The sequence below is a fragment of the Phodopus roborovskii genome, unplaced genomic scaffold (genome assembly GCF_943737965.1).
Source record: "Phodopus roborovskii unplaced genomic scaffold, PHOROB, whole genome shotgun sequence".
Classification (NCBI taxonomy): domain Eukaryota; kingdom Metazoa; phylum Chordata; class Mammalia; order Rodentia; family Cricetidae; genus Phodopus; species Phodopus roborovskii.
In genome coordinates, this window is record NW_026125052.1 from 9,515,953 (window position 1) to 9,542,378 (window position 26,426).

General features: G+C 43.0%; 1 protein-coding gene across 1 annotated transcript in view; it reads left to right on the top strand.

The window, feature by feature from the left end:
- The window catches only part of Ca10 (carbonic anhydrase 10), a 475,819-nt gene extending 460,900 nt beyond the window's left edge, over nucleotides 1-14,919 (top strand). The window contains exons 7-9 of the mRNA XM_051195974.1: nucleotides 10,838-10,992; nucleotides 13,001-13,175; nucleotides 14,802-14,919. Coding sequence (XP_051051931.1) covers nucleotides 10,838-10,992; nucleotides 13,001-13,175; nucleotides 14,802-14,824 — 353 coding nt within the window. The 3' untranslated portion in view covers nucleotides 14,825-14,919. The remainder of the gene's footprint in view (nucleotides 1-10,837; nucleotides 10,993-13,000; nucleotides 13,176-14,801) is intronic.
- The last annotated feature ends 11,507 nt before the right edge of the window (nucleotides 14,920-26,426 follow it).

Below are 26,426 nucleotides of genomic sequence, written 5' to 3' on the forward strand. Positions count from 1 at the left end.
TCAGTAACTTCTATATAATCAACAAGCACTTAGCAGTAAGTGTTGACTTATCACTGTTATGTGGGAAGGTTTAGTCAAGATGTCTCTGCCTACAGGCAGAGGTCCTCAGGTCAGCTAAGGAAGAGAGATCAACATGGCTCTTATCTTTCTAGCATCAAAGGAACATCTTTGCCACAGTACATGAATTCATGTAATACTATCTAAGGCTTAGTCTTTAAATATGCTCACAATATTAATTTCCATTCCCTAGCACCTATCACATGACCCAGAAGCTCAAGGTCACAATCCTCCCACAGAGATGGGAATGGGAAAAGAAGGAACTTCCTGAACTACAACCCATATACACATGGATCCTCCTGGGCATGGTTCCTATGTCATTTCCTTTTTCCTATTATTCCTTCTTGTAGAGCAAGGAAAGATACACTCTGAGGCCTTGAAACTAATTATAAACCTTTCAGCATGCTTTTCTCTTAATTGCAGCTTGAGTTTGGGCTGATGAGCAATAACATTGCTCAGCATGCCACTTCTTACATTTTCTTCCATTTAGAAGGGACCCCAACCACAGAACTAACACAGTGACACTTGGTCAGCTCAGGCTGATCCTAGACAAGCTGTATCCAACTCCTAAATACATGTTACTTTACATAGGGACCCCCTGTGGAAATCAGTATCCTTCAGAGGACACTGTCACACTGTGATGGTTGGCATACCTAGTAACCAGAGATGGCACCACAGACTGGAAGCTAGTCTAAGCCTTCGAGCAGAGTGACATCATCTTCTGTCAAAAGGAACATTCTAGGTCAGGTAGATGGTTCAGGGGTAGGAACATTTGCTGAGCAAGCAGGAGGACCTGAGCCAACCTAGCTCCAAGTTCAGTGGCAGAACCTGTCTGAAGTGAATAAGACAGAGAGTAATAAAGCAAGACACTCCGTGTTTTCCTCTGGCTTCCTCGTGCATGCTCGTGGGCAAGCACATCTGCATAGACAACACACACACACACACCACATACCACATACACATAACATATACATATACCATACATATAGAAAAAAGGTGTAGTATGATTGATTATTTGACAAAAATAGGGCTGGAGAGATAGCTCAGTGTCTAAGAGCCCTTGGTCCTCTTGCAGAAGACCCTGGTTCAATTCTCAGAGCCCACATAGTGACTCACAGCCACTCATAACTCCAACTCCAGAGAATCCAAAGCCCTCTTTTGACTTTTTATGAAGGCACCAAGTATGCATGTGGATTTCCATACATATACTCAGGCAAAGCATTCATAAATATAAAATAAAATAAGTCTAAAATAGTTTTAAATAGACTACAGTGTGACAAGAGTGAAAACAGGAATGGTCAAAGCCATCCAAATAAGGGGATGAGGTGGTGGTAACTGATGGTAACCAGGTCAATGGTGATAAGAGATTGGATATATTTTAAAGGGACAGGATATTTCTTGGTAAATTAGATGTTTAATGTGTAAAAGAAAACAGAACCAAGGATTCCCATGAAATTTTTAGTCCAAGCCACTGGAAGGAAGATATTTCCATCTGCTGAGATGGGGAAGACTCAGATGAAGCGTGTCTGTGGGTAGGGAAGGGATCACAGATCGTGAACAAATCGTGCTTGGGATTTCTATTAAGCATTCAAGAGGAGGGGTGGTGTAGGCAATTGGATATATGAGTCTGGATTTCAGGAGAGAGAACCAGAGTTGTAAATGTGGAAGACATCAGCATCCAGATGGCATTTAAACTTGGGTGAAGTCATAGAAGTAAGAATAAATACAGGAGATAGGCGGGACAAGTCCTCACTTCTGAAAGGGCAGCTCAAATCTTCATGACTTGGAATTAAAAACCGTGTGTGTGTGTGTGTGTGTGTGTGTGTGTGTGTGTGTGTGTGTGTGTGAATATATATATATATGCCCTAATATGGAAAAGGCTCCTATGTGGCCATCTCACCAGCCAGCTAAGGATGTGCAGGACGAAAAGAGCAAGCATAGAAGCCAGTTGGCATAAGGCAGCAGTTATATAAATAGTCCACTCCCTGAGTACAGTATTGGGGACAGCGGGAATAATTGAAAAGGTAGAAAATGGGAAAAATCATTCTTCTTTCAAGATGCAGTATATATTTTACAATATATGTATGTATGTATGTGTGTGTATGTTTACATATATGCACATACACATGCACATATATGTATGTATATAAATGGAAAAGGAAGTAAAGGTAGTAGTCTTTTGGAATTTTGGAAGCCATGTTGGTAAAGGTCACCATTATCATGGTCAGCAGTGCTTTCTTGTGAAGAGATTAAAAAAAAAAAAAAAAAAGAACAGGCCTGGTGTGTTGTTACTTTTGTCATTGTGGTGATAAAATACTTTACAAAAGCAACCTAATCCTGGAAGGATTTCTTTGGGCTCACTGGGTCTCCCCATGGTCAGGGAAAAATCTTGACAGCAGGGGCTTAAAGCAGCATGTCACACCACCCATAGTCAGAAGAGCCAAGAGAGATGAGTGTTCATGTTAAGTTCTCTTTCTTCTATTTTTCCCATAGAGTGATGCTACCTAAACTTAGGGTGCCTCTTTCCACCTCAATAAACCCATTCTAGAACCCCCCATTGATATATCCAAAGCTTTGTTTCTGTGACAATTTTAAATCCCATTAAGTTGGCAATCAAAATGTGACATCACACGAGGCTCCTATCCTAGCCCTGCCACTGTCTTTGTTTGACCTCAGATGAGTTTAACATCCCTAAGGTTCAATGGCCTCATCAGTAAGCTAATGTTGAAAGGGCTGGGTGAGGATTAAATAAAATAATAGATCAAATGCCTGGGCAGTGATTGATATTAACCCAGAGTACAGTATTTTTGTGTTCCTAAACTGTTTTAAGGCATATGCCTATTGAATCCAGCTCCTGGATTTTGGGAGGCAAGTCTCTGTGCCAACAACAGTTTATTCTGAAGGCAAGTACAGCACAGGATGTACAGGCAGCGGTGAGATATGCTTGCCTTCAGAGGAGCACACTTGACTGTGATTGGATATAGGTAGTGTACACAAGGGCTTCTTCATGACATGTTACTGCTTTCTGTGGGAACTTGAATTTCCTTTTTTAAATTATTAATGTGTATGGGCATTTTGCCTTCATGCGTGTCTGTGTATCCTGTGAGAACAGTGCCCCCAGAGGTCAGGAGAGGGTGTCAGAACCCCTGAAACTGGAGTTACAAAGCCACCAGGTCCTGTGGAGGAGGAGCAATTGCCCCTAACTGTTGAACCATTGCTCCAGCCCCAGGAGCTTAAATTTCATACATCTGAGTAAACCTTGTAAAATATTCTCACAAACCAGGACCGACAATAGAAAAGACCAGCCTGAAGTAATTTCAGGCTGAATTTTAAAAGTCTTCTAAAGAAAATCCATTTTATTAAAGTCAGATTCCGCTGCAGCAGAGTGAGGTCAAGACTCAAAGCATGACATTGAAAAATGGATTTTCAGAAAGGTTTCTCTGGAGGAGATATTGGTGATTTAGCCTGAAGTATTTTAATTTTTAATGCACTGTACTGGGGTGATATTTATATGCCTCTGTTTTCCTTGTTAATTAATCAGCAGACATGGCACCTCGATTACATAAAAGGTAACATTTGTATCGTTTTAGTACCACTTGATTTCATTGAACCAGCACCTTTTTTTAACAGTATTTTCAATAGACAAAACTAATGATTAATGGATTGCAAAGAACTTTCTAGAATGGATAACGAGGGGTGGTTATCAGAGCATTGCCTCAAACAAACACTTTCTTCTCAGATCTTTGGGCAGTGCATTACTCTGGCAGCTTTATCTTCCTTCAGTTGCCTGCCCACATTTGTTATGTCTTTGATGTAAACCATCCACTCGGACTGAATGTTTGTATATTTTGACCCCCCACCTAGTAGTGCTATTTTGGAAGATGATAGATAGCATCTTTAGGAGTAGGGCCTCACTGAAAGAATCAGTTCACTAGTGCTATTGGCCAGCCCTTGTTCATCCTAACCTATCTGTTTTCTTAATGGTTGAGGCAACCAACCCATCCCCACCACACTCCTGCTGTCACAACTCTGAAGCACTCCTACCACCATGCCTTTCCTTCCTGTAGCCCCCAAACTGTGAGCCTTAAGTAGGTTCTTCCAAGTATGGAGTCTCAGTGAGGGAAAGTAACTAGTACAAGTCAACTCATGGCTAGAAAGTACAAAGGAGAGCTTTGGTTTGAAACAGAATTCAGAGGACCACCAAGTCTAAATATGAAGGCATCAACTTTCTATGTTAACATATCTCCTCCAAGGCAATAAAGACACACTAGCTGGAGGCATTCAGAGGAGAACATATAAACACGGCATTCAGCACACAGAACAAGTTATTAAAGAGTGTTTTAATTAGCCTATATGTAATTTCAAGTTAGCCACACCTCCCCACAAATTCCCTAGTAAATAGGGACATGAAAGAAAGCACAGACCAGCCTGTAACTACCTTCTTCACAGCTCTCAGGGAAAGTTCTCCATATAGCTCCCCCCAGGAGGGACACAGTATTAAGTATGTTGAAGGATCGCCAAAGAGCTTAAGCATATTGCTGCAGGTGCCTTTCTCTGTGCTTAATTGAACATGTAGTCTCATTTCAGAAGAACAGGCTTGTGTTTTCACATAATAGGGAATGCTGCACACCACTTCCCATGGTTGCTGTCTCAGGAGTTACTCATGGCAGTAAGGAATGGGTGAGGTGCAGCTTACCACCAATAATATTGTTCTTGGAGGCCCTCTCCCTCATTTGTTGTTTGTGTAAAACAAAAAAATCATATTACTTTATTCCATTGCAATTGCCTTTTGTTTTGTTTTGTTTCGGTTGAATTTGCCTCAGATTACAAGGGGGCATAATGTTATAAAATTACCTAGTAGTTCCATATTGCTCAAAGCCAGTATTGATCTTTGGAAGTATCAGGCTGTTTTCTCAGTGGTGTGGTGTGCTTTGAATAGGGACCGTATAAGCAGGAAGTAGGAGATGTTGTATATCAGCAATGGTCTGTGCGAGTCAGCCCCATGCACTTGGCTAAGGCACCCAGTGGAAGCTCAGACTAAAGAAAAATTCCCCATTGTGTCATCAGAGACATTTCATTACAATGTGTTTTTCCTGAACAAAAAGCTAAGAACTCAGCTGGGGACTTCTTACTTGTATCTATGAGAACTCAGTATGAGATAAATCCTAGATTCAACATTAGCATGCCACAAAACCACAGTCATTCAGCTTCCATGGTCATTCAGAACATTACAGTTCTATACATATCGATCATCCAAGAGTGATCTTCCTGTCCTTATAAATCTATAGCTGACACATTAACAATGCAATGCTTTTGTGCCAAAACATTAGCCTACTAGAGATAAATTTGGCTGTATAAGCTTGTTGATGTTGAGAGATATTTTGGGATCTATGGAATGGTTTTACCTGAAGATAGCCTTAGAAATTGTCCACAACTGTTCATTGTTCCAAGTAAGAAGAGGTTATATGAGTTACCGGTAAAGAAATAGTAAACTACTAGCAAGTGCATAATTAGAACCACACTTGAATTATAACTCCTGACTTGAGTCTGAGGCGTTGCCTGCTATAAACCATTTTCTCATAAGAGAAATATGAAAAACATTTCTGAATGCTGATGCTGAAAAATTTCTGAGTTAAGTAGTTTTTCTCGGGTAGTACTGCTCCTATCCTATTTGTCTTAGTTACTTTTCCATTGCTGTGATAAAAACACCATGTCCACAGTAACTTATAGAAGTGTTTTTTAAGGGCTTACAGTTTCAGAGGGTTAGAGTCCCGTAAACCACATGGTGGGAAGTTTGGCAGGCAAGCATGGCACTGGACCAGCAGCCAAAGCCTCATCTCTTGAGACACAATTACAGGGCAGAGAAAGCTAACTGGAAATTGAGTGGGCTTTTGAATCCACAAATCCTGCCCTCAGTGACACACCTCCTCCAACAATGCTTCATGTAATAATCATTCTTTAACTGTTTCACAAACTCAGGACCAAGCCTTCAAATACTTGAGCCTGTGGGGCCCATTCTCATTCAAATCACATTCAAATTCACCAAGCAACCCCCCACAGAGAGAAGAGGTATCCAAAGAAGCACGGCCAATAGTTCTCAGATTCTAATGCATAAAAGAAGGAGAGCTGCTTCAGTTTCAGGGTTTGAGGCAGGGTGGCACCAGCTATGAGGGCAGTGTCAATATAAATTAATGCCAATTCAGCACTGTAATTATGAGAGTACATGCATGTTTGATGTGGAAACATGATGTCACCATGGCGCTAGAAACAACACCAATCGTCTCATCCCGATGTGTTGTGTGTCATGTACAAGGGACAGTAGGTGCAGTACATTAAAGTTAGTAGTGCAAGGTGGAGGGGTGGCTTCTCCATCCAGTGTTGACTGTTCCTCGCTTAGTTTCTGCTCAGTGCCCACCAGGTGGAGCTGCTGAGCAGAAACCATTACATTTGATCACTTAGTCTTGTGTTTACTGAACGTTCTCTGATATGGTGGACCTCAAAATAAGATCCACAATAGAAGAATAAAAATCATTCCCTCTGACGCTCACAGTTTAGTGGGAAGAGTCAGATAGCTAAATAATTCCCGGCGAGCTAATTCAGCTGGGAAAGTCAGAGTTCTGGGTATGGCAAGGAGTTTACCAGGGAAGCTGAGCAAGAACACTATAGGTCACAAGGTGAACATTAATGCTACCCAGCATGGCTGAGTAACATGGCTGGAATGAGCTTTGTGCTAGTGGTACTTGTAAAGCACAGTCCTATTTGTTCCTCTAATAGCCTATCAGCCAAGTACTCCAACCTTCTGTATGCTGCAGGCATGGGAACTGAGTCTCTTATCACCTATGGGTCCTAGCTCATACAGAGCAAGCAGCAAAGTCATTCAAACTCGGGCCCCAAGCGCTAGATTCCTCAAGCTGGATGTTGTCAAGCTCCATAGAGGGAAATTAAAAGAGCAAGCTGAAAAGATTGGTAGAAAGGGCATAATAGCAGCTGGTGACCAAAAGGGACTTTCCCAGCAGGACCCCAGAGGTTAGGGTATCAACACGTGTTTTGGAAATATGCTGGTACCCCATGAGGAGGACAAACACATAAACATCACCTTTCTTTTGTCTCTTGCTCCTAGCCTATACCCTCCTCCAACCCTTACCGCAAATATGGCAGCTGCATAGGGGCTGGTCTAGTTTCAGGAAAATAGTTCTTTATCTTGGCTCCAGTTCTGCCTGCAATATCCTTCATCTCTACTACGTCCATCCATCCCTCCTCCCACTGCCCCAAATAAAAATAAAATACAATAATAACTGCATGCTAGAGTACCCAATATGTTCTTCGTACAAGCTTGGTTAAACAAATCACATTGACCTTTAATAAAAATGTGCCCAATGTTTCCTTCTCTCATTCAGTATGTTAATCTTCAGGCCAAACCACCATCAGAGCAAGCTTCATTAAGTACAAATCTGATCAGGCCATCCCTGGCTCCAAACTGCCTCCAACAGAGCAGACAAGGGCCTCCTGGATGTGGCCTGTGTTGACCCTGCTAGCCTCATTTCCCACTATGTTCCTCCATCTGCATCCTGCCCACCCTCAAGCTGTCCCTAAGTACATAGCCCGCTAAACTCCATCAGCTCTGTCTCCAGCATGTCTCTGTCAGCAGTACCCTTGATACTTCACTCCATGCCAGTCACATGTTGATTACTTCCTGTCATTCAAGATGCAGTTCAGGGTGGCTCCTTCATTCTTCCTTTCCTGAGTCCCCTACTCTAGGTGAAGCTGACAGCCCCTCTCTGAGCCGTACACCACGGTCTATGACTCCTCCCTGCATTTACCTGATTATGCCTGGCTTGGTGCTGGCACATGTTTAGGGCCTAGGAACAGTGGCAGCCAGGGTGAGATGGATACCCAGCATAAGATTATTATGTTAGTGACTGATGGAATTCAGGACTAGCACGTGAATGTGTGCTGTGGACATAGTGGCTTTGTGATGAGAACACCTGATATTTCAGGCCACAGAAGACTCTACCCAGGAAGATTCCAGTTGCTCCTTCCTTTTTCGCCTTGTCCTTGGGGCCTTGGTGTTCCCACAGAAAACGTCAGTTTCTATTCAAATGGGAGGTTTGTAAAAGTTGCCAATCATGGTGATATTCACCTGATGAGAATTAAGTGATTAGTAGTTCAAAATCAGCCCAGGTTGTATGACATCATGTCTGAGAAAAAAAAATGGAAGGAAGGAAGGAAGGAAAAGAAAAAACTGGAAGAAGAATGGAAAAAAAGAGAGAAAGGGGAAGAGAGAGAGAGAGAGAGAGAGAGAGAGAGAGAGAGAAAGCCCAGGCTAGCTGATCTCACTTTGAGCATTGAGAGAACCCTGGAAGGTTCTTGTACCACAGTAGAGTGAAAAGGTTTTAGATGGAGCAGGTAAATGGTAGATTTGTTTGTATTATTTCAAGCTACTAACTTAATTGCTCTTCTCACATGTAACAGTCAAAGAGCACTAGCGCTAAAACCCTTGGCAAAGATGGTTCTTCTTATCAGAGAAAATTTGAACAACTCCTGAAGGAAAAACTGGAGGAATGTCTTTCCCTATAAAAGCAAACTGACAGCATGAATGCCTATAGCAGCAGACAGAGTCATCGTCACCCTGGCAATGTCATCTACATAAATAGATTGCCATGTGCTGTCTGGGTCTTCAAGGGGAATGAGGCAGGCACTGTATCTCCATTGCTATGTCTGAAGCGCCTAACCCTGAGCCCAGCTCAAATAGGTGCTTAGTGAATATCTGGTGAATTAATGAATGGCCTTGCCTTGCAGGTCAGGAAAACAGGGTTTCAGTTCCTACTTTGAAAGCACCAGCTTCCTCTATGGCTGTGGACTTTGTCTCTCTGATTTTCTTCTTCCCATCACTGTAGATCTTTTATTATAGGCATGACCCCTCTGCCTGAGTAGGGGATCCCAGATATGTATGAACATCTTTCCTTACACAATACTGCACTCAAATGATGGTGTTAGCCACTATAGTTTGTTCTTTCCCATGAGAGTTGAATACATCCAGAGGGACTCTGGGAGTGAACCTGTCTCATCTCTCTGGCAGCCAGGCTTTGGTACCCTACTAAGTACTCTCCAAGCTGTTAGACTGGCCATATGGTGGGTGCTCGCAATACACTGGGACATTTACCATCTCTGGAGACAGATCTGCAGTTCCTGGAACATGAAAGCCACAGTATGATGGGATCAGGGACAGAGGTTTGAACAGGTGGTCAGGGAACACAAAGTTGAAAGACTGAAGTAAATATAAGGCAAAGAAACCAGAGAAGCTACAGAACCTGGGAAGGAGAAGCCAGAATGATAAGATGAACTGCTGCATTTTGGAAACTGAAAGAGGAAAGCAATAGTATTCATCAAAGAAAGAGAAGTCATTGTGAGGAGACAGGAAGGGTAGATGATATCAAAGACTTAGACCCTGATACATTATCATGTTCTAAAATTTCAACCAATGTATTGAATAAAAATATCAGAAAAAACACCAAAATGCTAATAGCAATTGTTTGACGTGATTAGATTATGTCTTTTTTCTCTTTTATCCCCATAGTCTTAATATGTATGTGTGTTATTTTTAAAATGTAGAAACTATGTAGTAACAAAAGATGTAATATGTAAAAGATCAGAGAGGGGTGGCATAAAACAGAAGGTCAGCTGTTGAACTTGAGCTTTGAACTTCATGGTAGGGTTTAGTCTGGTTAATTTCTTCCTAAAAGTATTTTATTAATGTACTTTTAATAAAGCAGTGTTTATAAATAAGAATAGCAACTGGACAACATTTCAACAGGCCCTGGAGCCTTGACTTGCTCATTTCATAGTGGCTGTAATTCCTGTGTGTATTTGTCATTTATTTTGGCTTGTGGGTTCAGAAGTTTAGTATCAACATGGAGAAGGCATGGCAGAGAGCAACTCTATCCACGATGGCAGGAGTTTGAGGCAGAGCTTACAACAGACAGGACACAGACAGAGCAGGCTGGAACTAGGGGCTGGTTTGGCATCAAAGGCCAACCCTTAATGGCCTACTTTGGCAAACCAGGCCCCAAACATCAAAGGCTCATGGCCTTTAAAACAGCATGACAAGCTGTAGACCAAGCATTCAAACATGAGCCTGGGTGTGCTGCTAATTCAATGGTGCTCGGAGTTGCCTTCTATGATATGAGCCTATGGGGGATGTTTCAGGTTCAAACAGCCAGGTGTTGGGGAACCTGTGGCTCTGCAGGCAGTCTTCGCATAGGCTGTTATTTCAACTCACCAGTATTCAAAGTCCCATCTTTCTTTCTTCCTTAAATCCCTGACACTAGCTTTAGTCCTGTGACTTCTTTGACCAAATGTGAGCGTAAGTGAGTGACATGTACTGCTTCTTTGATGGAACAATTTTAGAGTTGCCATCTTTTACAAGGCATGTTTTTCATTCTGTCACTGTAATCTCCAAACCACAAGGCAATCATCAGTGGCTATTCTAAGAGTCTGAGTCACAGAGCATAAACAACAATGACCTGGAGGAGAGCCTTCAGCCACCTGGACTGTTTGTAAACAATAAATAAAATTCTGCAGTTTAAAAATAAAGAATAAAAAAAATTAGACACCAGCTAGGTGAGGACTGTTTGTTACTGAAGATACTGACTGATACAGTCTTCTGAAAATGTAGCATATTTTTACATATATATATATATGTATATATATATATATAAAAGATGTATCAGCAATACTTCATCAAGATGCTAAGTTTTGTTTTTGTTACCTTCCTTTCTAGATGATGCATATTTACTACAGGGACTTAATATAGAGGAACTGTATCCAGAGACCTCTAGTTTTATCACTTATGATGGGTCGATGACTATCCCACCCTGCTATGAGACAGCGAGTTGGATAATAATGAACAAGCCTGTATACATAACCAGGATGCAGGTGAGCTTAACGTTGGTTCTTTAGCAAATGGGAAGAAAGTGTGAGGACCGGCTGAGCAGGTTCCCAGTAGACGGTGTTGATTTAACAAGAATTTGTGCAGCCATAAAGTACAAACTGGGTGGCACAACCAACAGAAACCTGTTTGCCTCATAGTTCTGGGGGACGGAGACCCAGATGAAGGAGTCAGAAGACTTGGTTCCTTCTGAGGCATGTGAGAATCTGCTCCATGCCTGGTCCCTGACTTTTGTGGTTTGCCAGAAATCGCTGTTGTTCCTGGTTCAAGATGTACCACCCCAAGTCTCTCCCTTCGTTGTTACTTGGTGTTCTCCATGTAACTGCATCTCCGTTACAACCAACCTTCTTTTAAAAAGACCCTAGCCGTACTAAATCAAAGTGCTCACTTCAATTACTTCATATTAACTTAGCTGATTGCATTGGAAGTAGCCCTGCATCTGGGTAAAGTCGCATCCGGAGTACTACAGATTACCAATACCTTCAATTCACAAGTTTGGGCGCACACAATTAAATCCACAACACCTGTGTTTATAGAGCCAGTGTCTGAAATGAACTAATCTGAACTGTGGAGACACTTCCCCTGCCTAAGGGAAGTTAGAGTGCAGAGCTGGTTCCACAATCACACTTTACAATTAGAGTGTTCAGTGTTCAGGTAGAGGTGCAAATGGATACACACACACACACACAATGCCTCACTCCCACAACCTCCGCACTTGAGAAACTGAGACAGGAAGACCACCCTAAGTTCTAGGCCAGCCCTAGAATGATGGCTACTGAGTAGGTACCTGTCTCAAAAACGTAATGATTTTTAATAAGCTAAATCAGCCTAAATAAGCTAAAGCCAACCTTGGTGGTAGGGTGCTTATCCTACATGGATGAGACCCTCAGTTCATTCTCTAGCACTAGAGACAGGAAAAAGATGAGCCTATGTCTATTTCCTATGAAGGAAATTTTAAAAACAATGTGTGTGTCAGTCTCCAAGCAGGGGTAACATGGTGCACAGCATCTCCCGTTAAGTGCTTTGGATGTGGGAGTTTTTAAATATCACTTCAGATAGTCTATTCCTCAGAACTGCACAGGAACCAGCCTGTGCCAGCTTTGCTTGGTGGCTCATTGTGCACACCCGGCTTGCCAGCGTCCTCCTTTTCCCCATGATGAAGGTAGATTGCATGCATCTGTCCCCACTCCAGCACCTGCTCGCCAGTATCTAGAAAGCCTCAGAGGGGAGTTAAGAAAGTAAAGCAGGACCCCATCTCCTTGGCAAGATCTGTGTTCACAACCTGACAACATGAAGTTCCCAGTCCCTGATCCTGGTGGGACTTGTTAGATGACAAACAACAGTCACTCCCTCGGGGTCACTCAAGCTCAGAAAAGGGACATGTTCAAGAGATACTGGAATATCTCAGCGAGTTCAAGACTGGAAACTAATGGGGGAAAGGGTTCACTAGAGTCAGAATGCCAGAAGTTCTATCCACTCTCCTCCTCTCTCCCTCTTTCTTTTTCTCCTCCCCTCCTCATCTTCCCCTCCTTCTTCTCCCCCTCTTCTCCCATCCCTCTTTTACCCTTCTCTTCCTGTTCCCTCTCCTTTCCCTCTCTTCTCCTTCTTTCAATACATTTGCATTATTCTTCTTGGTCTTGTGATAAAAGAGGCCAAGTATTCACAAGACAGAAAGTGCATTGGTCCAGTTAAGGGCAATAGTCTAACCACTATGGTAGTTACCATAGGGCAGAAACTACTGCCTGGGTATATTTGAGGATGAGAATCAATGATTTGTTTAAAGTCCACACAAGCTGCCAAGTTACGTGCAAATGTACTCCATGTCTGAAAGACATCAGTGGCCCTTCACCTCAGCTCAGCTGGGAAAGGGGGCTCTGAGGACTCACGACCTTTTCCAGATAAAGGATGCTGCCTGACCAGGCAACAGCCTACTTGGCCTTTCTTCCCCAGAACATTCGCATAGTGTCTGGGTCTCACTGCTGTTTCTCTCCTCAGATGCATTCCCTACGCCTCCTCAGCCAGAATCAGCCATCGCAGATCTTTCTGAGCATGAGTGACAACTTCAGGCCTGTGCAGCCACTCAACAACCGCTGTATCCGTACCAATATCAACTTCAGTTTACAGGGGAAGGACTGTCCTAACAACAGGGCCCAGAAGCTACAGTACAGAGGTGAGTGCAGGGGCCCTTGGAACAGTGCTCAGGCCAGAGGTCCATCTTTTAGCTTAGGCCTATCTCCCATTGTAAGATCTCTGATGGTAAAATCACTGCCACACCCATTTGCAAGGTGCTTCTTTATTAGCAAATTTTGTATGTCATACATAGATGAAGGAGATAAAGGTTAAAAGGTTTGATTTATGTGATGTATGTGCATAGATGTTTAATGTCACATGTGTCAAACCTTTGCATCTCCTCTGGTTCAGGCAAAAATAGTCCTTTCTATGGACATTTTATTAGAGAGCTCAGAAAGCCTAATTTCCCCCAAAGCTATGTTAGAACAGAGCAGTAAGAAGCATGGGAGGTTTTGGCTATGTGCCTCCTTACAGAGGATAGAATGCTCTAGGGTTCAAGGAGTGAATAGTCATATCTTTGTCTAGTGCCATGACCCTATAAGCAGCTATTATTCCTACCAAAGGGGACACTTAAGATGACATCTATTTCCTATGCCTGGCTGGTGTCTGTCTTTTCTTCTACTGACTCAGCATCCATTGGCCAACATGGTGAACTCTCAGTGCAGAAAGGGAAGTGCAAACAGAGATGTCCTGGACAAGACATTCAAGAACTTACCTTTAACAAGCCACCCTGGGCTTTTCCCACCACTCCCAGTCTCTTCCTGGCAGTCTTGATATTCACCATAGCTTGTGCCTGAATGGGGAGTCCTTTATAACAATGACATGGTCCCCAAATACAAGGGCTGTGGTCATTTCCAGACAGCTTTGGAAAGCGGATACCATTGCTTCCCTTAACCCTAAATGCATTGCTCCTCTTTCCTCTGGGTTTCATTTTTTTTCCTCCCTTTTTTTCATCCTTGTTTTTCCCTTAGACACTCATAGGATGCCTAAACTATAGTCCTTGCTCCCTTTCAGCCACCACTACTGAACAAATACCCTCTTCTGTCATGGACCCTTCTCCTTATTCTTCACTGATTTATTGAACACCTATCAGGCACTTAGATGGTGATGGTGGTACAGTGGTAATGAAAATAGATATGACCTTAACCACAGAGCGGTTGTGATCTAAACCAGAGTTTGGCACTTTTAGCGTAAAGAAGCAGTAATCAAATGCATTAGGCACTGTAGGTCAGATAGCTTCTGTCCCACACTCTAATGAAGTAGTATGAAGTCAGCCATAGGTAACACGCAAATGATGTAGCTTGAAATCAGCCATAGTTAATATGCAAACAAAGGGGCGGATATGTTAGATTGAAGCTCTTAACTAAAATGTTCCTATTTCGGGTCTAAACCAGTGTCCCCCTCCCCCAACAAGGACTTTCTACATGACAAAACTAGTCTATACCTCTCTCCTCTGCTATTGAGCACTTGAAGTGTGACTAGCTTCATGACACAAGTACATTTATTCTTTTCATTCATTGGGCTTCACAGTAATAACCTGAAGCTCTAGGCTAGCATTCTGGAAAATACAAGCCTAGAAAGCCATGGGGCAGGGAATAGTCATGACGCTAATAAACAGGCAGGCTTTTGAGTAGCCCCCCTCACTGAATACACATTAATTCAAGTGTGCCTTGTTTTGTGTTGTGTGTATGTGTGTGTTGGGTTTTGTTTCTTTCTCTCTTTCTAGTAAACGAATGGCTCCTCAAGTAGGGAACTAAGCCAAGAAGAATCCAACCTCAGTGAAGTTCTACAACTGTGAATTGACGTAACCCAGAATGCCCTCCTCTTTCTTCCTTCTCTTTCCTTCTCCCTAAGCCTTTCACTCTCTGAATTGGCCCCTTCTTCATGAAAACTGCAAAAATATGTCAGAGGAGTGCATCTCTACACACACACACACACACACACACACACACACACACACACACACAAGTACACACATCCATATCACCTCCATGATGGGAAGCCAAGTCTCAGAAACAAGGGTTCATTCATCAAAGGTCTTAGAAGAAAACAACCAGTTAACCTGATTACAATTTTGATACTGTTTTCCTGAACTAATAACTCTATCCAATGAGACTTCTCAGCCTTTGTACATACAAAACTTCTTCCAAAAGAGAGAGGGGAAAAAACACCACTCTAAAAGCATCAAGTGGACTCTATCTCATCATCCCTGACGGTGTCCTAAAATACTCTGAGGATGCTGGTGACAGGTGAACCAGAACAAAGCTGACCAAGGACACTTATTTCTAGATTATGATTCTTCTGTTTACTCAATGATTTAAAAAGAAAATATTCAAAAAAAAGGACAGACATCAAAGAGCTATACGTTGTGTATATATATATCACTGCAGACTATAAGAATGGAATCATTTCCCTATTTGTCACTTAACTGTACTAGGATTTGCCCGAGATCAGGATCGATCCATTCGCTGTTTCTTGTTTTCTGAAGGTCATACATTGTGTTTGGTTATTGTTAACAGCCCAATAAATGTGTTTAATGCGTTGATTTCATTTTTCTGGCTTTGGTCTGTTCTCCTTCCTGCCAGGCTAAGCCCTAGCCCCATTCTGCTACCTTCTTGGATCTCCCGTGTTCCTTCATCTCCATGTTGTGTTCATTTGCTGCAGCCAGTTTTACTAAGTTTGTGGCAAGCAGGAATGCATTTGCTAAGCAAGTATGCCTTTAATTCCACCCCATGGCTCCATCATTCATCCCAGGTGAGCTTCGGCCTGATATAGTAGGTGATCAGATTCCTTGCGTTTCAAAACTGCCATTCCCTGCCCCAACCCCTGTGATGCTCCCGAAGGAATGCACTTTGCCTTGTAAATTCCTGGGAAATTGGGGTATCTTTTCTCTCCAGGTGCAGCCAGATCCCACAAAGTACAAACGAATGCCTTTCTTTTCTTGTTTATAATGGTCACTCACTGTGTTTGGTTACTGTCAAAAGAAATCAATAAATGTGTTTAACAAGTTGCCCAATGCCCATGTCTGAGTTTATTGAGAAGGAGGATGCTCCCTGCTGAAGTTCTCTGAATCCTGCTGGGTCCATCCAGCAATTGCATCCAGCCAGCAGGGCAGTCAGAGCTGCAGGAACAAGCTGTCTGGCCAGTTCCAGAACCAGGTAATTAGTACCCTGTTGAGAAAACATATAGGCTTAGCTGCTGGAAGAGATGACTCAGATGTTCGGTTGCTTGCCAAATTAAAAATAACTTTCTCCTCTCCTTCCTGTCACAATGTCCAACAAGAGGGGAAGTACTAATGGGGTGGGTTTGTCCAAATAGCACAGAAAAGTTATGTGTATTGGAAACCCCACCTAGGGGCAAGGTATGTTGGTAATGAAAAATTCAAACCACCCGTTATCTCATAATTAAAATACAGTGCTAAGCTGGGCCTTTCTCTTTCTTCTTTCTGCATTAACAGTATTTACAGAACAACCTGAGCCATGTGGGTATCTAGGTCTACTTCTAAGTAGGTGCATTTTTTGTTTTATTTTCTTTTCAAGACAGGGTTTTTCTGTGGCTTTGGAGGCTATCCTGGAACTAGCTCTTGTAGACCAGGCTGGTCCCAAACTACCAGGTTGGTCCCAAACTCAGAGATCCGTCTGCCTGTGCCTCCGAATGCTAGGATTAAAGGCATGCTCTACCAATGCCCAAATAAGCAGATGCATTTTTACAGAAAACAAATTATCTACAAAAGGTTTCAGGTGAGCAGGAAGCAGCCTTACATGGTGTGGCTGGCTATTTGCTCTGTGGCCACAACCTCCCCTAACCTGTGATGTAGCCAATGAGGGGAACGACATCGAAAAACATGCAAGTAAATTGACTTTACTCTGCTATCTGCCTACAGCATGACCCTGGACACTGGACATATTAAATCCTATTCCATGAGTTCTGTCAATGCAAAAAACCAAAAAACAAAAACAAAGCAAAACAAAACAAACAAACAAAAACCCACAAAGAACAGCAACCAACCCACAGCTATTACCATAAGAATAAGAGTATATTCTGGAGCCAAATTTAAGTGACCATAGTCTGGGAAACAGATCCAGCTCACCACATGGAGGCAATTTAATCATAACAGAAAAGATAGGCATAAATCAAGGCAAATACAAATTCATCAGTGACTATATCTGAATGGTGGTTACAGCATGAAGAGGGGATCTTTCCAAGGGGCCTCAGATGCTAGCCGATGACACTCCTAGCTTTGAAGTTGGTGAAAGCTAGTGATCTAAGTTAATAAATTAAAAAACGGTTTTACCTACTTGTCACGAGATGTTAGTCCTGACACAAAGACGGGCAAAGAATGGAATGGTTTTCTAAGGGGGCTAAAGCTAACCCAAAATAAGGTTAGGCTGTGGGTCTGCAACATGGCAACCTGTGTCCACATCACGGCAGTTTTATCAGTGTATCTCTATTTGCAGACATGGCTTCTAAATAACCACTAGTAACAGCGCAACACCTGCACTTGACTGCCCTGGAAGTGATATCCAGGGAGGAGCATTTGGGTGACCTACTCACCTGCAATTTATCAAAACCGTACCATGCCTCCCTTCACAGGAAGGGGTTAGTATTGGTCACCTGAGGACACTGGAAAGCCATCAAGAGGAACAAGTGCTGTGCAGACAGGATAAACAGGTGTTGAGGAGGAAGCAGGACTGTAGGACTGGGTTCCCGGGCCCTCGTCTGTTGCCAGTGTCCTCTGTAACTTTGAGCAAGTCAGCTCATCTCCCCCAGGCTGGGGCTCAGACAAAACAACCTCCTGTAACCTTCCTACAATGACATTCCCCAACCCAGCTCTCTCTCCCTCTCCCTCCCTCCCTCCTTCCCTCTTCTCTCTCTCTCTCTCTCTCTCTCTCTCTCTTTCTCTCTCTCTCTCCCCCCCCCTCTGTCCTTTAGTCAAAGGTGGCCATTAAGGAAAAGCCAAGTGATGAGCTGTCCATGATGTCCCAGGGCCTTGGGAGAATTTCTCCTTAACTGACTGATCTTGAAATGGGTCACACTGGTCTCTATCGTCCATCTTTGAGACCAATTCAAAAAGGCCCTTTTCCACATCCCCCGAGGTCCTAAAGTGTAAGGCAGAGAGCAGACACTCCATCTTCGAACCAAACAGGAGCAATGAAGATTAGCTAGACTGTGATAGAGTTCACTTGGCCAGATGCTTATCTAAACATACACCCTGTAAAGTGGATGTGGTGACTCATCCCTGTAATCCCAGCAATGAGGGAGGAGGAAGTAGAAGAATCAGAGGTTTATGAGTTTGAGGCCAGCTTGGGCTATATGAGACCCTGAATAAAAAGTGAAGAAACAGTTGGCTTTTGTGCAGATCTAGTTTGGTTTGACACAGGATCTCTCTAGGCATCGCAGGCTGACCTCAGAATCACAGTTTTCCTGCCACAGCTTTCCCAGGGACTGGATTACAGGCCTGATCCACCAAACTGGTCTTCAAAACCAAAAGTATTTGAAGTATCAAAACTCCCTTAGAACATGGCCTGGTGAGGACATTCATAAGCAAAAGTCCATGAACACATTTTTCCATCTAGGGAGCTGAGGATGGAGTAGACACAATGTGCTGTGTTCTGTGAAATTTGCCCAACACCTGGCTTCAGCTGTCAGAGCCCTGGCCAGTGTGAATGTCCCTTTCTTCTGAGAGGAATCTGGGGGTGTGCTGACTCTCATTCTTTTCCTAACAGACTGGGGGAAAGGGTAAATGTGCATGCAGGAGCAGGAGGAGAAAATTGAATGACACAAAGAAAACTGAAAATTTGCAGCTGTCTCTGGGGAACACATTTTCTGTTTCTAAGGCCTTTAGAGACCTTGTTCCCATCTAAGTAGCAGCTTGGTTTCCATGGCAACGACAGGACAACCACAACTGGCTGCACTAAATATCCCTGTGTGATGGTGACCTGGAATTTAGACAGGAGAGCTATGCATGGGCTGGAACCTGATAGACCATGTTGTTAAAACACCACCAGCACCCCTAGGTGGGCCCTGCATGCTGAAGCCCAAAGTACTTGCATCTACACCAGTGTCCTGGTTTTCTTGTTCCAGAAAACTTAAGGGTAGCATTCTGGGAGCCCAAAGTCATTCTCAAACCTTCAACAACTAGCTGCTTGAACATAAGGGACGATCTGCCAAGAAGCCAGCTGAAGAAACATTCATAAGTTACATCGGGAAGCAAGTGTCGTGTGGCCCCGGCCTTGTGCTAAGAGTTTCCATCCATCTCCTTTCACCCACTCAGGGACCTGAAACATAATCCCCATGTTGTCCCCATATTGCAAATGCAGAACTGGCTTCCTAAAAACTGAATGGCCAACTCGGGGATGTGTGTTCATCAGCAGGAAAGCCAACCTCGGCTCTTTCAAAACCCTGTCTCCAACCACCAGCATCCCCTGGGACTGCTGAAAACTCCAGTTCACCAGCTCACCGAAGAGCTGTTCACACTCAGGATGAGGCCCAGCCAGCCCAAATGATCCTGATGCCCACTCATGTGTGAGAACCACTGTCAATCAGATGTTCATTCCTGCAAACTCCTGCTCTAGGGGGACTCAATTTGCTACATGTTAGAATTGCTTAGGCATAACACCCTCCAGCTTCATCCATGCTATAGAGGTACCATTGTTCCCTTCCTTTGGTTGTATTTTAATCATTTATGTTACCATACAAAACAATGGATTTCCTTATAGGACTTCCATGCATATGCCACTGTGCTTATTATTCATCCTCCCTCCCCTTCCCCTCCGATTGGTCCCTCACCTCTCACCAATTTCATAATCCTCTCCTATTTCTCGCCTCCCTTATTACTCTTGTAGTCTTGTGGAATAGGTGTGCCACTGGGGGTGAGCTTTGAGGTTTCAAAAGCCCACACCGTTCCCAGTACACTCTCATTCTCTCTCTCTCTTTCTCTCTCTCTCTGTCTCATGGTTGTTGTCTCAATGTGAACTCTAGTGCTATACATGACTGCCTGCTGCCATGTTGTCTGCCATAGTGGTCATACACTCCAGCCCTCTGCAACCATGAACTTCTCTCATCTGTAAGTTGCCTTGCTCCTGGTGTTTTGTCACAGCAACAGAAAAGTAAGACACCTCTCCTTTTAGATCTCTTCCTTCCCTTTCATTTCCCTATTTCTACTATTTTCCGTGTGTGTGTGTGTGTGTGTGTGTGTGTGTGTGTGTGTGTGTGTGTATGTGTGTGTATACTCAACACAGATCATCACTCCAAATTACTCAGCTTGCAAACAAGCTGTGAGTCAGGTGTTTGGGAAGATGAGCTAGGCCCCTAATTAAAGGGAAGTTGCAGGTAAGTTACATCCCTGCCAACTCTTACTTCACTGGGCCTTTCCCAGACAATGCTACCACCCCATACTACTGCAGCCCCGTGTCAAGCCCTGCCCTACCCCTCATCATCTCAGGCCCAAACGATGGCTATATCCATCCGACACAGGTCCCTGCCTCTAGTTTGTTAGCAGCTGAAAGTCACTGGACACTAAGAACACAAAAATGCCAACACTGCTTGAAATAAGAATCTGAGTGAGTTCGTATTGAAGAGAAGTTGTAGGAAAAATAGGCTGGGCTGGGGCCTGGTAGACAACCAAGCAAAACATTTTCAATAGGTATGCCTGCAAAATTCAACAGAAAATCTGAGGGGTTGCCTAAATTGACTTGATAGTGAAACAGATTTCAGGTATAGCATACACTGGGCACATTGGGTCTAGAGCTTAAATGGAATGAAGAGTCACCCAGGAGTTTTCTGAGAAGACGGAGACCTAGACATTGCCAATCCACTCCCACCCATACCTGGTGCCAATAAACCAAAGCCTTCAACCTAAGTACATCTTCCAAGACTAACAACTTCTATGATCCCCAGTGGTTTGGGGCCTAAAGAATCAAGTTCTTTAGCAAAGTCTTCATTAATGAATTCTCAGCAGAGGTAAATAAATGCAAGTCTGGGTCTCCTTATGCAAGAGGCCAAAGATCCCAGATTCTTGGCTGTTTTCCAGATACCTGCATTCTCCAACCACCTGGCCGAATGCCACTACCCAGCTTGGAATCTTCTTTCAAGTTCTTTATCTGTGAAAATGCCACACAACTTTGAAGAGACAGCTGAAATGTCACTTAAGGTTTTCTTGATCTCCTGAGATGTGCTTGGAAGGAGCTTATAAATTAAGTCTCTAATATTTCAATATTAGAAATATACACCATACATAAATAACTACATGTGGTTCTGTTTCCTTCTGTTTCTGTAGCAATTAGAAGTTTCCTGAAGGCAGAGGTGAATTCTCCACTCATCTTTGCATCTCTCATTCCTATGCATAGAGAAATAAATCAATTATCATATTCTGCAAGTGGTAGGTATTTCATGAGTGTAATACACAGATTTTTTTTCCTGTAGATAGATAGATGATAATAGTATTTGATCCTTTTCATTTGAGAACTATAAACCCCCTCTTGCATCAAGCATGGTGATACATATTGTTTAAATACATTATTTTATTTGATGCACCTACCAAGCAGTTCTGGGTTTTATTTGACAGATGAAGAAGTTAAAGGTCAGAGAGCTAAAGATGTACACACAAGTTTACAGAGCTAGAGGACTGAAACCAGGAAGTTACAGGAGAGAATAGCTTAGTAGGATATCTGCTTAGTAGGGTATCATGATATCTGCTCAGACTAGAGAAAACTCAGGTAAAACATGCTCCTGGCTGATGCTATAATAGAAGGATTCTTCCATGTAGGGCTGTTGTTGCACAGTCCATCCTTGGACCCTGTACCTATATATTCTGAAATTCTGAACTTTCCAATGATGGTGTCCAAAGGTAGGACCATTAGGAGGTAGTTAGATCATGGGTATGGGTCTTCATGGAAATCAGTGCCCCTGTGACACAAGACAAAGACAAATTTCTCACCCCCTCCATCAAGGAGGACATAGCAAAAAAGAGCCATCTATAAGCCAGAAAGTAGGTCTTGACAAAACTGAATCATCATTGGCCATGAACTTCCCATCCTCCCTAACTACAAAAGATAAATTTTTGCAGTGTGTGAGGCATCCAGTGAATGATGTTACAGTTATCCAAATAGTCAGCAATGAGAATAAATAGGAAATGTGCCAATGGTTTCCAGCCCTAGACCAATTAAATCGAAGTTCCTGAATCCAGGCCATCTGTGGAATCTTTAAAGCCACTGGTGATTCCATTAAACCATCTGCAATGTTGGCCACCCATCTCAATTGCCCAGGATGCTTATCATAGTAGCACCTGGAAAGGTATTGCTAGGTCCAAACATTCTCTAGGTAAATCTAATATCAGCTAGGAGTGAAATCTATTCCATACCATGCTTGCTAGTCAGATCCCAGTATGTATAAGCCACCTGCCTCCTCTTGAACAATCAATTCATTATAGTGACAGAATTGAGAAATGAAAAGAAAAAAAAAACCCTCACTGCCAATACTGAGAGCTGGTGAAAACATAGAGCCTACACCACAAATTCAGCCTCTTCACCTCAGGATTTGGACTCACTGGGAGTTTGAGGGTAATGACGGGTTCATTTTAGTCAAGAGTTAAGAGGATTAAATAATAGCCAAGCTGTCACTATATTCCAAGCAGTCACCCAAGTGAATGGCAGCCTTACTACATCACCAGACAGCAAGACAAGATGCTCCAGCCTCCTGGTCTTCAGGTGCCTCAAGAGTGAAATGGATATAATCATTGCTTTTCATATCCTAACAGGCTGTGAAAACAAAACCACAGACAAGGTGAGAAAAAGCTTAGGAGAAGTGTTAAACAAATGTCTAGAAGAGCTAATAGAACTGAGCTGGATGATTCGGCTGCTGTGTGTGGGGATGCAATGCTGGGAACTGTGCACAGCTAGACATTAGTTCTCCAGCCACCCAGTGAGCACCCTGTGTGGTAGGTGCAAGGCCCATCCTTTAAGGACCAGGAATAAAAAGGGAGATGCAGCCACAATCTATTTTAGGACATACCTCACTAGTACAAATGTTAGAGATGAAAACTAGAGCTGTCTCTTAAGAAATGCTTTTGAGGAGTAGGGTCTGGGAATGAGAGAATGTGGGCCATGTAGGCCATGTAGGGAATTGTGGAAGGGAAAAACTGGTTCCAACAAAGGCTTCTGGGAGAGAAGGCTGCCTTGACATCTACCCTGGATACACCCCACCACCTCTAACAAACTCATCTGAGTTGATAAAACTCAAAATGTGCTCAAGTGAATAAGAAAGAAACCGGCATTCCAAAGAGAAGCCACACTAAAGGAACAGCAGAGGTGATATATCCCCAAATGGGCCCAATGTGGTCCTGGTTGCCTATAATGTCAGCTAGCGCCCATCTGTTGTGTCCCTTCAGAGCTGAGGGCTGATACAGCACTTCCCCTAATTTACTTCATTTGCTGGATGCTGGAGACTCAGGGCTGGACCCTGGACTAGGTACAATGGGGGAGAAACTGAAGAGTAAGCCACAATTACTGACATTAAGGAATTTAAGGTCCATTTGGGAAAGGCTACACATGAGCATGGGCCATCTCACTTAGGGATGCTTAAGTGAGCATTGTTTAGAAACTGCCAGGCAAGTAGGCTGCATGTGATTGTACCAACCTGCAAGCTACACAAAAGTGTCCAGCTGAGAGGATGACTGAGGACAGCGTTTTGCAATTCATCAGCCTACAGGGAATGAACACCTTCTTGTAACTCACCACAAGATGCCACTTGTGCTAGGTGAGGCCCTAAGCAGAGACTTGAGAATGAGAGCAAATTGAGGAATGAAGAACAAGGTCTTGATTGAAAAGCTCAGTGGGGAGCTTTAGCAAAGGAAACCGAGTTTCAATAGGATCTGCAGGAAGCAGCCTTGGGATGGGTGGGAGGCAGATCGGTAAAGGCAGGGGAGCAGAAGAGCCACACTCAGAGCTGAGGCTGCAACAGGCACAGCAGGTACTCTAGGGATGATGAGCATTCACTTGCCTTGGTACAGATCAGATGAAAGCGAGTGGGTGTTGGGACAGACACAGGTGGCAGCATGCAGAGCAGCAGACAGGTGGTTTGCAAAGCAAGGAGGGTGGCAGTGTGCACACAAGGAGGGTGGCAGTGTGCACACAAGGAGGGTGGCGGTGTGCACACAAGGAGGGTGGCAGTGTGCATAACAGAAGAGGAAGTGTTCCTACACCTGGCCACCCCAATAAACCCTGAGATCCACAATTCATGTGTTTGTGAAACTTAGCAATTATCCTCTGCCTCTTAGTCTGGGATTCTCATTTATTAAAAAATTATAAATGAAAGTCACTGCTGCAGGAACCATAGGAATCAAATGTAGAAACAACCCAAATGACCACTGACAGATAAATGGTTAACTAAATTATGGTGTATGTGTATAATGGATTATTGTCAATAATAAATAGGAGTGAAGTACCAATTCTGCTTCAACCCTGATAAACCTCTGTGAAAAGTGTCAGAATCAAAAGGAAGTTGATGGGAGATGTCATTCTATATATGTTTCTCATACTGGTTAATAATAAAGCACTGTTGGCCAATAGGAAAGGAAGATAGGAGGGACTAGGAGACAAGGAGGAAATAGGAAGTAGTAAGGAGGAGTCAAGATGGAGAGTCTGGAGAGAGCTGGACGCCAGCCGCCTCCCCGGTAAGAGAAGGCCATGTGAAGATACATAGAAATGGGTTAATAATTAAAGGCAGAGCTAGCCGATAAGTAACAAGTAACCGGGCCAACAGTATTGTATCAAATACAGAGTCTCTGTGCATTATTTGGGCCTGGCGGCGTGGTGGCGGAACAAGACCGGGCGGCGGGAGGAAAAAACCATATACCTTACAGATGGCGCCCACGTGGTTAATAAGAACTTCCACTTAAAATTTAACAAAAGCTTAAAAAAGGGTTTTAGAAACAAAAGAACAGAGACAAGCAAGGTTTCTTGGTAGCAGCATTTTTCTCAGTTGAACTCTGCTTTGCTAGAGACAAGCAGATATTCGCGCGTTTGCTAGAGACAAGCAGATATTCAAGCGGCTCCTTTAAGCGAGGATTCCTGACTCAGCAAAAGCCGCAAAAAAGCACAGGGCTTTTAAATAACTCTGCTAACAGTTTATTGGTGTGTATGAGAGATGGCAATGGCAGTGACCACATCTCCAAGCCGGCAGCATGCTTTCTGGGTGGCAGCGCAGACCAAGGCGGTGAGCACAGCTTTCCGTGCTGGCGGGTAAAAGTACCCGCCACCATCTTTGGTAAACCGCGGCTGACACAGCTATGACTTTCATTTTAGCAATGTTGTTGTTTACCAGATAAAAGACTTGTGGCCAGATGAAGATAAAGATTTATAGTAAAGACAGATTCATATTAAGAAAAACCTCTAAAGGTTTACAGTGTGTTTTAGAATATACGTAGACATGAAAAAAAAATGGTTTTAAAGAGACAAAGAGGAACTGGGTGTTGTAGCACACGCCTTTAATCCCAGCACTCAGGAGACAGAGGCAAGCAGATCTCTGTGATTTGCAAAGTAAACCTGGTATGCAGGGTAAATTCCAGGACAGATAAGAGTTACACAGTGAAACCCTATGTCAAAAAATAAAAAAAAAAAATAAAAGTAAAATAAACAGAGTAATAAAGGCACGTAAAGATGAAAAGCTCAGAGAGAATCTGGTTACTGTATGCTATTGTGTTGTCTCTACATTGTTTGACTGCTGAGAAAATAACAACTGATAAAGGAAATGCTGCTGGATTAATTAAATTTATATATTTTAAAAATGCTTTGACTCCAACATTTAAGTTTAAGGACAAGTTACTGGGGAAAAGGATTTCTATTTTTGTTTCCACAGAAAATAAAAAGCTGTGGATTCCTTCCAGACTTGTGTGGTTTGATCAAGCCAGACCCCCTGAAACAGAGTTCCTGATGATCCAACATTCAAAACTGCTTGAACAAGGCAGCCATGCAGACTACTGCCATCTTCTCAGGATCCCCCCATGACAGCGCCCCCTGTCAGCAGGAAGTAGTTTGGAAAGAACGACGCCCAAATTCCCAAACATTGTTTATAAATGTTTGTTTTCATGTAAATGGACTTGGTTATAAATGGGTAATGATCACAGCCAATTATTTTTAAAGGTAAAAAGGGAATTATGGTATTGATATGATTACTTTGTTTTGGAATCGATTTTCATTTATTGATACAATTTAATGTCAATTTTGTGAGATGTGTATTTCTCCTCTTGTTTAGGTATTGTGTTTATATAGAAATATAATGTAGTACAGATTATAGATAATTACCTATGATAGTCAAAGCTTAGAGTTAAGTTAGTTAGGTTTTTCAAGATACA